Source organism: Eretmochelys imbricata, chromosome 3 (assembly GCF_965152235.1).
Source record: "Eretmochelys imbricata isolate rEreImb1 chromosome 3, rEreImb1.hap1, whole genome shotgun sequence".
Lineage (NCBI taxonomy): Eukaryota > Metazoa > Chordata > Testudines > Cheloniidae > Eretmochelys > Eretmochelys imbricata.
This window is the reverse complement of record NC_135574.1, coordinates 133,551,032-133,567,128: the sequence shown is the minus strand read 5'-3', so window position 1 is coordinate 133,567,128 and position 16,097 is coordinate 133,551,032. Positions and strand designations below refer to the sequence as shown.

At 40.5% G+C, this 16,097-nt stretch overlaps 1 protein-coding gene across 4 annotated transcripts in view; it reads left to right on the top strand.

The window, feature by feature from the left end:
- Positions 1–16,097, top strand: part of TARBP1 (tRNA guanosine 2 -O-methyltransferase TARBP1) — a 98,884-nt gene that overhangs the window by 59,184 nt on the left and 23,603 nt on the right. For all 4 annotated transcript variants that reach the window (XR_013345689.1, XM_077813428.1, XM_077813430.1 and 1 more), the window contains exons 18-23: positions 2,094–2,293; positions 2,507–2,578; positions 5,087–5,207; positions 10,128–10,238; positions 11,532–11,681; positions 15,040–15,126. Coding sequence is in view for 3 of the 4 variants with exons in the window: in XM_077813428.1 (XP_077669554.1) it covers positions 2,094–2,293; positions 2,507–2,578; positions 5,087–5,207; positions 10,128–10,238; positions 11,532–11,681; positions 15,040–15,126 (741 nt within the window). In the remaining variant the exon portion in view is untranslated. The remainder of the gene's footprint in view (positions 1–2,093; positions 2,294–2,506; positions 2,579–5,086; positions 5,208–10,127; positions 10,239–11,531; positions 11,682–15,039; positions 15,127–16,097) is intronic.

Below are 16,097 nucleotides of genomic sequence, written 5' to 3'. Positions count from 1 at the left end.
CTACCTGCTCACTCTTCCATTTATCCATGAAAACAGCATTTCTGGTAGCCACCATGTTGACTCAACAAGTTGGGGAAATAAGGTCCCTTATGGTATATCCTCTTTTTACAGTATCCTTCAAGGACAAGATCATATTACGACCATATCCCAAGTTTTTACCAAAAATTTCTTCTGAGTTCCATATAAACCAACCCACTCCCCTTCCGATTTTCTACCGGAAACCTCACCTAGGCAAAGAAGAGGCTCCATTACATACACTTGATGTCGGGGGCGTCCTGGTCTTCTACATTGACAAGACTAAACCTTTCAGAGAGACTCCCAAAGTATTTGTCTTGATCTCAGACTGTTCAAGAGGGCCTGCACGCTCTAAACAAAGACTTCCAAAGTGGACATCTGACTGCATAATTTGTTAATCTCCAAACACCCTGGGGTATACAGACTCACTCTACGAGGGCTATTCCCACCTCTACAGCCTTTCTCAAAAATGTTCCCATCATTGAAATACGTAGAGCCGCAGTTTGGACCGTTGTACACGTGTCTGCTGAGCACTATGCAGTAACTCAATACTCTGCTTCTGATGTTGCATTTGGCTTGGCTAAACTTTCATCAACATTGGACTGAACTCCAAAGCCCCCTCCTCCTCCTTAGAGGGAACTGCTGAGTACTCATCTAATGTGGTGCACCCAAAGGGACACTTCTAGAAGAAGAAGAAGAAGAAGAAATGGTGGTTCACTCTGTGCAGTAACTGTGAATTCTTTGAGATGTGTGTCCTTATGGATGTTCCACTGCCTGCACTCCTTCCCCTCTGCTTCGGAGTTCTCTGCTCTGCAGCTTCTCAGTAGAGAAGGAACTGACTGCAGTTTGCCCATGCTGTATAACAATGTCACGGAGCACGAGACGTGAGTAATACGCACGCACAGGCTGAACAGATGCTGCTATGAGAAGTCACCGATCAAAGGTGCAGGGGGTGCAAGTGCACCTAGAGTGGAGCAGCCATAGGGGGCACATCTCAAAGAACCACAGTTAATGCACAGAGTGAGTAACCATTTCTTATATATAAGGCTAGGATTTTTTTCATGGATATTTTTAGTAAAAGTCGTGGACAGGTCATGGGCAATAAAGAAAAATTCATGGAAGCCCATGACCTGTCCCTGACTCTTACTAAAAATATCCATCACAAAATGGGGAGCCGCTAGGCAGTTGTGGGGGCCTGGCTGGGAGCTCCAGGGGCTTGCACCAGCCATGGGGGCTCAGAGTTTGAGTCCCCTTCCTCCACAGCTCTGAGCTGTGGGGTCCCCCAGCGCCAGAGGCCAGGAGCTGTGGAGGCTGGCCAGGAGCTGCAGGGTCTCCCCGCGACCACTCTGAGTCCCCCAGCACCCGTGGTGGCTAGGAGCTGTGGGGTACCCTGCACCCACAACAGGCAGGAGCTGGGGGAATCCCCCCAGCCACCCACAGCGGTGGGGAGCTGCGGGGATCCCACTGGCGTCAGTGGCCAGGGGCATCTGGGTTCCCCCTGCTGCCTGCGGCAGCCAGTAGCTGCAAGGTACCCCCACCGCCTCAGAGCTTGGGGCTCCCATTATCTTGGGTGGCAGAGGTACCCTGCAGCTCCTGGCTGTCCTGGGTGGTGGTGGGACCCTGCAGTCACCTGTGGGCTAAAGTCATGGAGGTTTTCGGAAGTCACAGATTCCGTGACTTCCACAATCTCTGTGATAAAATTGTAGCCTTACTTATATATTGAAGTAAATGCACATAATGGGTGAATTGTTGACAAGCTACTGGCCCTCAGAATTAGGGAATTGTAACTGGCTCTAAGACACCCTCAGCTTCACAATGCTGAGCAAATCTCTGACTTGGGAATCAAGCCCAACATATTGAAGCAGTACTGCAAATACATTTAAATAATCTAAAGAGACAAAGTAGGTGAGGTAATATCTTGTATTGGACCAACTGCTCTATGAAAGATGTATATAACTTCCAATAAAATAAGTTACCTCACCCTCTGCCTTATCTTTCTCCTATCCTGGGACCAATATAGCTGCAATAAGATATTTTGTTGGGAGTTAGGATTTTAATCTCTTTTTTTTCCTCCTCAGATCATACTCAAGCTAGTTGAAATGTCCACTGCAAGAACTGGAGTCTTTAATATAGTGCTTAGTTATTGCTGTCAGTCGTGGTTATTTCCTACATCTGATGACACAGGTGCTTTAGAGAATCCCTTCTCAAATGCTGGAAATTACAGTGAACTTATCACGGAGGCCTGTGTCTTTGGAACTGTATTTAGGCGAGATCAAAGGTATAAAATACCCTACATTTAATTAGATTTTCATTTTGTATGTGTGATTATATTTGTTAGGATTTTGTGCTCTTTAGCTACTCGGTTAAATTTTTTGAGATTATGAATTAATGTAGAAGTAGTGAACTGTTTAGAATCTGTTTGTTTTTCATATTTTATTCATCTAATTGTGTTTTCTCTCTTCCTCTTTCGAATAACTTTTCATATGAGAAGACTCATTCAGGATGTCCATGCCTTTGTAGAAAATCTTGGAGATGAATGTGCAGCCAATGTTGTCACAGAAAGGTATGTTTTTAATATTTAACATGTATGGTAACTGCATCCTTCATAGTTGCTGGGGGTTGGAATTATATTATTTGTATGTTCTTCAAAGCCAAGTTCTTATGAACATGTTCATAAACTCTATCCCAAATACTGGTAAATCATACATGTTTTAATTTATGTTCATATTCAGGGATTGCCTAGATAATACTTAATCCTGCCATCAGTGCAGGGGACTCGACTAGATGACAAACCCCTGTGTGCACGCAATGCCCCCAACCTGGCCCCTCGCTCCAGGGACGGGAACCGACCCTCCCTGCCCTGCCGCTTGTGCCGTGCCTCATTGTTCCCATCCATCCCCCTCTGGGGATATCCCATAGAGAACAGTGGCCTGGTGAGCTCAGCCTCCCTGCACCAGCCTCGCCTCTCTTGCCACATGTGGAGTCCCTAAGGTAAAATCCACCCTCCTCTGCAAACATGGGATCGCTCAGCTGAAGAGAGCGCACCTAGCTAAGTAACGGTTGTTTAACAGGAGTTTAATTGCACCGATGAACATGCAATTAAAACTGGGATTAATAGCGATTAATTTTTTTGATCTCTTGGCTGCCCTAATTATTACCAGTATGTCTTGATCTCTGTTCACCTTTGGTTGTAGACCACTCTTCAGTTTGGTCTAATACCCACAATTCAACAGCAAGTTCTGCCTCCCGTCATTGCTGCAGCTGGGAATTTGAATGAAAAACTATTGCCACCAGAACATTTATCCTTTGTGCAGCTTGACACACGCTTCCACCCAGGCCCAAGGAAATGGTTCCTCCCTAGCACCTCCGCCCCCAAATAGCATTTCTAGCTAGTTTCAATAGCTGCTTAAAAACTTCATTGATAATCACCAGCCCTTACTTGACACTTCCAGGGGCTTATTGCTTTAGCATTCTCACCCAAGAGGTTCTCAGTTTACAAAGTGCTTGGTACAGCCTGATACTCGGTTGTCCGTAATGTAATGAAAACCTGGAGTTGAGATCACTCACTCAAAACGTCTCAGGGTACCCTAATTCATATGTAGTCACTGTTTTGTAAATGGAACATTTATTACTAGGGTCCTACCAAATTCACAGTCCATTTTGGTCAATTTCACAGTCATAGGATTTAAAAAATTGTAAATTTCATGATTTTAGCTATTTAAATCTGAAATGTCAGGGTGTTGTAATTGTAGGGGTCCTGACCCAAAAGGAGCTGTGGAGCGGGGGTTGCAAGGTTATCGTAGGGAAGGTTGCAGTACTGCTACCCTAGTTCTGTGCAGCTGCTTGTGGCGACGCTGCCTTCAGACCTGGGCAGCTGGAGAGCAGCAGCTGTGGCCAAGAGCCCAGCCCTGAAGGCAGAGCAACGGCTGGCAGCAGCGCAGAAGTAAGGATGGCATGGTATGGTATTGCCACACTTACTTCTGCTCTGCTGCCTTCAGAGCTGGGCAGCTGGAGAGCAGCAGCTGTGGCCAAGAGCCCAGCCCTGAAGGCAGAGCAACGGCTGGCAGCAGCGCAGAAGTAAGGATGGCATGGTATGGTATTGCCACACTTACTTCTGCTCTGCTGCCTTCAGAGCTGGGCCCTCAGTCAGCAGCTGCCACTCTCCGGCCACACAGCTCTGAAGGCAGCAGTGCAGAAGTACGGGTGGCATGCATAGGTGCCAACTTTTCCCAGCGCCGGTGGGTGCTTGCCCCTGGCCCCACGCCGACACTGCCCCTGCCCTGCCCCCATTCCAATCCCTTCCCCAAAGTCTCTACCCCCAACTCTGCCCCCTCCGTGTCCCTGTTGGACTCCTTCCCCAAATCCCCACCCCGGCCCCGCCTCTTCCCAGAGCGCGCCGTATTCCCTCTCCTCCGCCCTCCCTCCCACTGCTTGCTGCTGCAAAACAGCTGTTTCGTGGCAGCAAGCACTGGGAGCTAGGGGGAGAAACGGGGATGCGGCGTGCTCAGGGGAGGAGGCAGAGCGGAGGTGAGCTGGGGCAGGGCGGGGAGCTGCTAGTGGGTGCAGAGCACACACCAATTTTTCCCCGTGGGTGCTCCAGCCCCGGAGCACCCATGGAGTTGGCACCTATGGTGGCATGGTATGGTATTGCCACCCTTACTTCTGTGCTGCTGTTGGCGGGGTGCTGCCTTCAGAGCTGGGCGCCTGGCCAACAGCCGCTGCTTTCTGGCTGCCCAGCTTTGAAGGCAGTGCAGAAGTAAGGGTAGCAATACCGCAAACCCTTAAAATAACCTTGCTACCCCCCTGCAACTCCCTTTTGGGTCAGGACCCTCAATTTGAGAAATGCTGGTCTCCTCCATGAAATATGTATAGCATAGGGTAAAAGTACACAAAAGACCAGATTTCACCGGCGTGGGGTGGGGTGGAGGGAGACCGGATTTCAGGGTCCGTGACACATTTTTCATGGCTGTGAACTTGGTAGGGACCTATTTATTACCCAACTCTGCAGGCATAATTAATTTCCTGAAGTGACAGGGTAGTCGCATAACCTATCATTAACATGCCTTTACAGTACAAACAGAGATGACCATTATGTGCGAGTTTGTGCCGTCAAATTCCTATGCTTGTTGGATGGATCAAATACATTGCACAAGATGTTTATGGAAGACCTTGTCATCAAACTACTTGATAAAGTAAATTTTTATTTTTGTTTAATATACACAATGTTGGTATCATACTGATTAGTTGAAATATAAGGTACTCACCATTCAAAAGGGTATTATAGAACGGTCAAAATCTTTTTTTTTTTTAAAGCATCTCTAGCTTTGACTTCCTTGTCCAATAAATAATATCTTTTTACCACCACAAGACCTGTCAGTGTGATTTGAATATTCCTGGCTATATTATTGCTTGAGGATGAGATTAGAGTTTTATTCAGCCAGAACTGAGGAAGTAACAGTGGCAAGTCTCAGGTTTGTTGCTCCATTTGTGCTGGGCTGTTTTTTTCATTGCACATATTTAAAACATAAGCATCATTGTCTTGAGAATTTGTATTTGGCTTGGTGGTGTTGAAAATGCTGGGTTTCCCTTGCCTTCTACTGTGTTGCCTAATATATTTCATGTCCAATAAACTCTAGGTTATTTGTAAGCATTTCTAAGAGGTTTGGCTTATAAAAATAAAGTTTTGGAGGATGGGGGTGGAAGGCCCCATCTTCAGCTATCCTATGGTTACTCTATCCTCCAGTCCTGGCACAAAGTATTCCATAGCTGTCATGAGAGGATCATCTGCCCATGCATAGGGAGATCCTCCACGGACATGTAAGCTCCTAAGGCAATCCCTTTCCTGTGTCTGGTGTAGGGCCTTGGCCCAGGGCTTCCATGCACTCCAGCAATCCTTGGCTACTGAGACATCCCCTTAGGGCTATTGGCAGCTGGTGTAATTTAGAGTAGACTTTAAGCTGCTCTATGTCCTGTTAGGTGACTAGACTAGCGCACAGCTGGTTCAAGATCAGAACAGCGCAAAAGTGATTGAAAGCCAGCTTGGTAGCTCCATTCCTGAGTTTTGTTGTGCAATCCTTTGGGTGTTATTTTGAACTATCACTTGTTTTATTTTTCAGCTTTGTAAAATTGTCATATAAACTAAAATTCCAGATGAATTTCAGAGAGTAGTTATCAGTGGTTCAAAGTCAAGCTGGAAGGGAATATCCAGTGGGGAGTCCCTCAAGGATCAGTTCTGGTCCTGTTCTGTTCAATATCTTCATAAATGATTTAAATAATGGCATAGAGAGTACGCTTTGAAAATTTTGCAGATGACACCAAGCTGGGAGGGGTTGCAAGTGCTTTGGAGGATGGGATTAAAATTCAGAATGATCTGGAGAAATGGTCTGAAGTAAATAGGATGGAATTCAATAAGAACAAATGCAAAATATTCCAGTTAGGAACGAACAATCAGTTGTACATGTACAAAATGGGAATTGACTGCCTACGGAAGGAGTACTGTGGAAAGGTCTCTGTGGGTCACAGTGGACCACAAGCTACATATGGGTCAACAGTGTAACAACACTGTTGCAAAAAAGGCAAACGTCACTCTGGTATGTATTAGCAGGAGTGTTGTAAACAAGACATGAGAAGTAATTCTTCAGCTCTACTCTGCACTAATAAGGCCTCGACTGGAGTATTGTGTCCTGTTCTGGGCTCCACATTTCAGGAAAGATGTGGACAAATTGGAGAAAGTCCAGAGAAGAGCAACAAAAATGATTAAAGGTCTAGAAAATATGACCTATGAGGGCAGATTGAAAAAATATGGTTTGTTTAATCTGGAGAAGAGAAGATTGAGGGAAGACATGATAACAGTTTTCAAGTACATAAAAGATTGTTTCAAAGAGGAGGGAGAAAAATTGTTCTCGTTAACCTCTGAGGATAACACAAGAAGCATTGGTCTTAATTTCAGCAAGGGCGGTTTTGGTTGGACATTGGGGAAAAATTCCTGTCGGGGTAGTTAAGCACTGGAATAAATTGCTAGGGAGGTTGTGGAATCTCCACCACTGGAGATTTTTAAGAGCAGGTTAGACAAACACCTGTCAGAGATGGTCTAGGTAGTACTTCGTCCTGCTTTGAGTTCAGGGGACTGGACTAGAAGACCTCTCAAAAGTCCCTTCCAATCCTATGATTCTATGAACAAATTACTTATCTACCGATTCAATGACGTTTGGCAGGGACATCTAACCCCACTTCTTTCTTCCAGTCCCAATGTCCCTCTAGCCCCCTCAATTACTAGAGTAAAAACCATCTTAATATTAATTCAGATTTTAAAATAAACTCTTTTTGTCCATAATCCTGCCTCTTTTTACATTTGCTTGGCATGAACATTCCTGCAGTTGGCCTAGATGTCAGAGTTGCTTGTGAGTATTTTTGCAAATCAAGAGGCAGATTCTCAGCTAGTGGAAATCTGCATAACTCCAGAGACTTCAGTGAAGGTGTTTCAACTTCTTCCAGCTGAGAATCTGACCTCAGATTTTAAAATTTATGCTGAAAGTACTGGTTTTCTCATCCATAAAATACTTGCTTAACTTTGTTGTAACTCAAGCCCTGTGCATTTACCATTGTGGACATAGCTGAACAATCCAGTATTTGCCATAATATTGTGCCCCATAATCTAAGCATCAATTTAAAAAAAATCATATTGCTCACTTGTGTGAAGAAAATGTAAATCAAGTACAACCAATGCAGTGTTGTCTTCCTTTCCTGGGGATAGGCTGAAACATTAGTTCTGAGATATATTAGTTGCCCTATTCATTTCAATGGTGGTTAAATATAAAATCTAAAGATGTTAGTTTAGGCTGGGATTTTCAAAAGAGCCTAAGGGAATTAGGTGTTAAATTCACATTGAAATTCAAGGAAGTTAAGCATTTAACTCCCTATAGGTCTCTTGAAAAACCCAGCCTTAAGTGTCAAAGTTGTTAGTTATTTCACTGCTGATCACTTTTATGAGACACGTCCAGCTAATGTACTTACCTCACAGTACTAAACCCCCTCCTTCCTTGTGCCAGAAACTTCGGCGGTTCCTTACCCAGCTGCCAAAGTCACCACCTTCCCCATAGACAACTTCTGCAGAGCAATTATGCATTGTGAATTCAAAAATGCATGGAAACTTAAAAACTGCAAATGGGAGCACAGTATAAAATAAAGTGAATTTAATATCAAAATAAATAATACACAGGCTACTGCCCTGGTTGTATTCCATAATTTCATATTTAATTCAATTAGTTTTATGTTTTATAGAAAATGAAAAGAACTTGCCGCAGATTCCAAGGACCCTTGTGCCAGAATTAAATCCCATTTGGCATAGGGCTCGCTTGTATTTATTTGGTCTGTATTTAACTCTTATGTTATCTGAAGAGACAGCTCTCTTCTTCTGACATACTGCCACAGTTGCAGTCAGCAGAGGCACATGACCTGGATTCCCCTTGCTATAAAAGAGGAGGGCTGCTGCTTGAGGGTCTCAAGACTCAGCTTGCTCCTTCCCAAAATCTGAAAGAGCCCAAATTTTATGACCATCTGGACATGCAGAAAAACCACTTATTTGACACAGAGGGATTGGGAAGAAAGTTAAGGGCATAAGAGGGTGGGGGCAGTTCCTTTGATTTATTGGCTGGCTGAATTTATTTTGTATGAATATTTAATGCTGCTGGATGGTAGTCATTACATAACTGATAGTGTGCCTCTGTGTCCACTTCTAGTGGCTGAACCACACTGAAGTTTGAGCTAACAGAGATGGGTCTTTCAGCTCAGACAGTAGAGGCTGCTCATGCATTTAGGTCCACAGGTGTGTCAGATTCAATCCCTACTGCCAGTGACCCACTAAGGGTATGTCTGCGCAGCAACTAGACACCTGAGGCTGGCCCGTGCAAGCTGACTTGGGCTCGTGGGGCTCTTTCATTGCTGTGTAAACTTACAGGCTTGGACTGGAGCTGTAGAACCCTGCAGGGTGGGAAGGTCCCAGGGCTCAGGCTCCAGTCTGAGCCTGTAAGTCTACTACACAACAATGAAACAGCCCCACAACCTGAGCCCCACAAGCCTGAGTCAGCTGGTACAGGCCAGCCATGGGTTTTTCTTTGCTGTGTAGACGTACCAAGGGGCACATATTACAATTCTGTTGTGAGTTTAATGACATTAGTTTGATCTCTAGGGTGCCTACAGATTTCATATGGGCATTCTTTATTTCTTAAATCTAAAATAGAACAAAACGAACAAACAAAACCGTAAATAAATTATGAGTTTGTTCATGTTATGATAATAACATCCAAATTGAACCTCCAGAGTACTACACGCACAAACAAAAAAGTTAAGGAAATACTTACAGTCAAATATTTTGATAAGTGGAAAGGAGAATATGTAGGGAAATACCTGCCTGATCTAAAGTTAAATTAGTGTGTGTTGTATTGACAGCTGCTTAATATTTGATTTTTTTGACCTGTTTTCTCTCATACAAACATGTTTCTTTTGCTGAACTCCAATTTGTATCTATTGTTGTCTAGAACTGCAGTTACAAGCTGAGCCAAACTCCAGAACTGAATTATTGCAGTGTTTATAGTATTATCAAAACACTAATCCCAAATTTCAATTTGGATACTAAGTAGTTAGAGCATATGTTTCTTCATTTGGATATTCATATCTGCAAGTAGGAGCTTTAATACTTATTTTATACAACTAAATGTCAATTTGAATGCCCTAGTTTAGGCAATCTAATTTGAAAACTGGGATCCATGTTTCTGTTTATGCTGCATTTTCTGTTAATTTCTTGTATGCTGGAAGTGCTGTTTTTGGATAATCTTTTGGACACATTCTTTCAAGTTAATGAAGTCTCATCTCAGCACACAAGATCTGTATGCTTGTACATTAAGATAAGAATGACCTTCTAATTTTACTTAGTATCCTTGCTAAGTTCAGTTACTTTTTGTGTGTGGATTTCAAAATTAATTCTAAAAAAACAATACATTTCAGAATAATACTTGAAGAGCTATTGAAGAGACCACTTATACCTACCATTTAATCCATTTTTTAAATTTTAAAAGTTTAAAGACTTGTTACATGTATTTTGAATTTGTTTTCAGGATGAATTGGTGTCCAAATCTAGAACACGCTACTATGTGAACTCTTTACAACACAGAATTAAAAATCGGTTGTGGCAAACGCTGCTAGTTATTTTTCCAAAACTTGATCAGGTAGTACCTTTATTATATAATTATAATTATATAATTGCTTTTATTTTTAATAGAATCTAATTATGTAATAGGAATTTTGTTACACAAAATTGAATATATTAAATGGAATAGGCAATTTCATAAATATTTGCTCTATATTTGCACTTGGCATCCAAAAGTCCAGTGTAATATAAACTTCATTCCTGCAACGTGAACTCTCATGTAAGATAAATTTTTCTAGAAAGACAAAATATTAGTTGTAACACTTATGTACCTTACAACAGATTTGATTGTTAATTTATTTACATGAAGGCTGACTAATACAGTTATCTGTATGTGCTGTCTTAACGCTGGATCCTGCAAATGGATCCACATGGGTGCACCCCTGTGCCTACATGAAGCCCAACTGATGTCAGTAGGTCTGGATGTGAACAGGTTGGATCCATTTGCAACATTTAGTCTTTAAATTCTGTATAGCCAACACCTAGATACAATAGTGATTTGTGCCCTTAAATATCATGGACAGATTGCTGATTCTAGTTTTCATTTAATAAAAATATTACTATTTAAAATATTCAGAATGTTTAGGATTTACTTTTCTAAACCTTTGGTGCTTGTTTGAATTTCATTTATTTTTCTTCCTAATGGAATCTATTGCATTGTTTGGATAATCTGTCATAATGCACTTAAAAACACAGTGCCTGGCATGGAATGAATTGAAAGAAGCCATTGAAAGAATTGTACAGGTGTTATATTCATTCTTAGGACAGTTATAGTGATGACCTAAATTCTGGCACAGCAATATAATCTTTAATAATATAAAAGTTCAAAAGATACTCTCTCTTTATTCCCACTTCATATGAATTGGTTATTTAAAACAGTTGTTTTGAAAATAAGGTATTTTGTTAATACAGTAGTAATTTTTTTAAAAAACCACAGCACTTCCTTGCTACCTCTCAGTGAAAAATAAAGGACCACCTTCTGCTGTGTGTTGAAATTAACATGTTTGGCAGGATAGGGCAGGGGGGACAAAAGCAGCAGTTCTACAGCGTATTTCTTTTTGGCCCCAGATATTTCAGCATCTCCCTACAAAGTAGAGTTTTTCCCACATTGGTGAACATGTAGCATATATATATATATATTAAATGTACCTATTAAATATTGTTGCTTTGATTGTTCCAAAGTGTTTCAAACAAGATTTGAGGAACAAATGACAGTAAAGTTTTTGTTTTTTGTAGTTTAGCAAGATTTTGAAATTTATTGATGAAACTTTAGATGACTAATCAATGGGGGGGTTAATTTTATTTTGCTCAGAATTTTTTGACTGGGACTCTTGACAAGATTTTTCAGGCTGGATTTGGTAACAATCAAGCATCCATAAAATACTTAATAGAATGGATTATCATCTTGATTCTAAACAGATACCCCCAGTTTCTTGAAAAATTCTGGAATTGTTTCTGCCATGTAAGTAAGAATTTTGACATTCATAATGTGTTTAATTTGAACAAATATAAGATGTCTTCTCACATACATGGGATCTAGTGCAATATTGCTTGTGCATCCATAATTTTCCTTAAAGTCAGTACGTGTTTTGAGTGCTTAAAGAACACAGGATCAAACCCACAGAATCTGATTCTGTGCTGCACTCTGATACGATACTTTGGTGTGAGAGGGGGCTGTAACTCGCATGGATGCCTCCAGCTTGGAAATCCCCATGCTCGCTGTGGTTCTCCAGGAAGACTAGTGTTGGTGTAACAGCCCAGTAACACCCCTCCTGGCAGCCACCAACATAGGGGCTTTCAGGGGTATGACGGGACGTGGGATGGCTCCACAAAAAGTCATAGAAGGCACTGTAAATTAAAACAGCCATAGGAACTCCTCTGTCTTACTGTGGGAGCCATGCCAGCCTTTGGACAAGACCCAAATCTTGGAAGTACAAAGGGGTTAAAAAGTCGAATTTGTTTCCCCATCTAAGTTGTGTCATCTGTGAAGTGCATGTGTCATATAAGTAATATTCTCATTTATAAATTACAGCTTTTAATGTGGCTGTTTTTGCTGAGCATCATGTTACCCAGTTATGAGTGTTGGAGACCAATTTTGAATATTGTTCACTTTTTGTCTTTCAAGATATTTTGCATTTTCATGTGTTGCTAAAAAAGTTCTTAAAATTCACCATCTTGAGGGAAGGAAAAAGCAGTTAACAAACAAAATGTACAAATTAAGTAAATATTTATTTTAATCTTGATGGTAGATCTATGGTAGAAGTGTTCAGTAAATATTTCTGTTCTATATTTGGAAAGAAGTAGGATGTACTTGCAAAAAGAAAAGGAGTACTTGTGGCACCTTAGAGACGAACCAATTTATTTGAGCATGAGCTTTCGTGAGCTACAGCTCACTTCATGAGCTGTAGCTCACGAAAGCTCATGCTCAAATAAATTGGTTCGTCTCTAAGGTGCCACAAGTACTCCTTTTCTTTTTGCGAATACAGACTAACACGGCTGTTACTCTGAAACCTTTAGGATGTACTTGTATCCTATGGGGATGAAGACATACTTTCTAGTCCATTCATCGCTGAAGGGGATGTTAGATAACATCTATTAGCGATAAACATTTTTAAATTAGTAGGCCCAGATAATTTGCATCCAAAAATCATCAAAAGGCTGACTGAGGAGATCTCTGAACTACTGATGTTAACTTATAATAAATTGTGGAGTACCAGAGAAATTCCAGAAAACTGGAAGAGTGCTAATGTGCCATTATAAAAAAGGAAAAGTGGGATAACCCATAGGTTGGTTAGCTTGACATCAATACCAGGCAGAATAATGGAAAAGTTCATACAGGATTTAACTGACAAAGAATTAAAGACTAGGCCTGTAATTAATGCCAGTCATAATGTTTCTATGGGAAATAGAGCTTGTCAAACAAACCCGATTTCACTCTTTGAAATTACAAACTTGGTTGACAATGGTAGCTGCATAACTGAGTGGATATAATAGACTTTTCTAAGGCATTTGACTTAGTATTGCATGACATTCTGAATTTAAAAATTAATATTATACAATAAGCACATGTTAAATTGATTAAGAACTGGCTCACTGAGAGATCTCAAAAAGTAGTTGTCATTGGGGAATCATCATTGAAAGGGGGTGTTTCTAGTGGGTTTTTGCATGTGTGACACTACTCAACATTTTAGTCAGTGCTCTAGAAATACATATAAAATCATTGCTGATAAAATGTGCAAGATTGGCACAGTTGTAAATAATGTGGGTAGGGCAGTCATCCAGAGTGATCTGGATTGCTTGGTAAACTGGACCTGTTCAAACAAAATATATTTGAATACTCCAAATGCAAAGTTGTACGTTTAGAAACAAGGAATGAAGGCCGTACCTACAGAATGGGGGACCGGAAAACAGAGACTCTGAAAAGGATTTAGGGGTCTTAGTGGACAAACAACTCAACATGAGCTCCCAATGTGATGCTGTGACAAAAAGAGCTAATGTGATCCTTGGAAGTATAATCAGGGAGTAGGAATATGCAGGTGATTTTATTTCTGTACACAATACTGATAAAACCCAATACTGTGATACTGTATGCAATTCTGGTGTCCACATTTTAAAAAGGGTGTTGAAAAATTGGAGATGGTAAAGAAAAGAATCACAAAAATTATTTGAGGACTGGAGAAAATGCGTCACACTAAGAGACTTAAAGACCTCAATCTGTTTAATTTATCAGTAAGGCAATTGAGAGGCAACTTGATTACTATGTATAAGTACTTTTACAGGAGAAAATATGAGGTACCATGAGGCTCTTTAATGTAGCAGAGTAAGGCAGGAACCAGTGGCTGGAAGCTGAAGCCAGACAAATTCAGATTAGAAATTAGGTACACATTTTTAAACAGTGAGGATGATTAACCTTTGGAACAAATTACCAAAGGAAGTAATAGATTCTCCTTCTCTTGAAGTCTTCAGATCCAGTCTGGATGCCTTTCTATAAGATAAGCTTTAGCAAAATATAAGTAATACTTTATTCAAACATGAGTTATTGGGCTCAAGACAGGGGTAACTGGATGAAATGTAGGGAACTTTGATATACAGGATGTCAGGCTAGGGGATCTACTGGTCTCTTCTGGCCTTAAACTCTGAATTATTAGCACTGCATATCACTTACATCTGTGAAGCATGATGTAGTTCTTCTCCAAGACTCCCTAAACTTTGGGAGCATTTTTCTTTTTTTGAATGTTTTTCAATTAATTTATTTTTTGAAATTGACCTTACTAGTGGAATATGGAAGGTACTGGAATGGCCACATAGGAAACCAAATCCTCCTTATTTTTCCACAGAACAGGTATACCAAAAGTAACAGTAGCGCAAGCTTTCCCATGCTGTCTTGTCAATGTGTTTCCACCCTGTTACACAGCAACTACCACTGCAAGTAACAAAACAGTTCAGTTTCCTAGCTCATTCAATTCCGATGAGTCGTTTTCACTCTTTGCTTTTCTTTGAAGAGGGACAAATTGTTGTGATATTTTTTTTATCTAGACTTAACTGGGAATGCAGCCTATTTCATATATACCATAGTATAGTTACTATTGGTTAAAATATTTTACAAAAGTGATAACAATATGAATAACTAAAACCATATTCTTGTACAAAATTACTTAATTTTTGTAATAAGTGTTGCTAATGGAAACATGTTTTTCCAGTATAATGGTCATTGTGGCTACAAAGCCTGTAGCTATAATTGGAGTCTATAGAACACTTCGTGAAATACAAAAAGGTACAGATATAACGTTTTTCCATTGATTACATTGTGTTCACTTCAGGGTGAAGAAAAGCTTAAAACTAGCATCTGTACATTTTTATCCGTGTTGTCTCACTTTGACATTATTCTTGAAAATACCTCTGAGAAGGTAAGTTCAAATTACAGAAAACCAGAACAAACATTTAAAGGGATGCTCACAATTGCATTATATAGGGATTTTAAAAAATTGTTTGTAATAGTTTATTGGAATCTTGGAAATGTTTATTTCCCTAGTAATTTAGTCAGTCTCTCTCTAAAATTGTCAAATGTTAACTTTTCCTGTGCTCATTGTAACACTAGTTTAGATGACTTCTGGAGTCTTTTGTACAGGATAAAAGTCCAAATGCACATACAGACCAACCCTGCAAACCGTTACTCGTATAAGTAATCCTGCTGTCTTCAGTGGCCTGTTTGTATAAGTTGTCAGGATCAAGTTAATCAGTGTTAGACTATCAAACTTAAATAAAGCTCTTCCCTTATTGTCCTAAATATTAAATTTAAGGAAGAAATGGCCAAAGGAAATCAGAGAAAAACAAAATCAACCCTGAAGATATGGTTGTGAAAGTTTTTTTTTTTAACGTGTGTGTTTAGTGTGTTTTTAATATCTGATTGTGCCCTTTCAGTTTTATGGTTTAATGTTTTAGATAGTATTGTGTGATGTTCCATTAAATTTCTGAGCCTAGCTTAGCTATTTGCCCTACCCCATCCTTTTGTGTTTCTTATGGAGCAGAAACCTACACACACTTCTGCCTTCTGTCCTCTTCTCTGTTTTGGACCATATGTAAAAGTAATTGTGCTTATTAAAGGAACATTGTCAACTTCAGAATCACACCTATGTCTGAAAAACATTAACTAATATTACAGTTGGCATTTCACATTACTGAGCTGAAACTGGTTGAAGGAAAAACATACATTCTGGGGTATTTTTTTTCCAGTTTGGTCACTTTGTGTATAGTCAGTTTTACTCTCACACACACCCCTCCACACACCCCGGTAATACGTTGGTTTCCTCTATAGTTTGTGTGAGAGTTTTCACACAGCAAGAGGGGAGAGAGATACGTTTATTTAAAAAATAGAAAA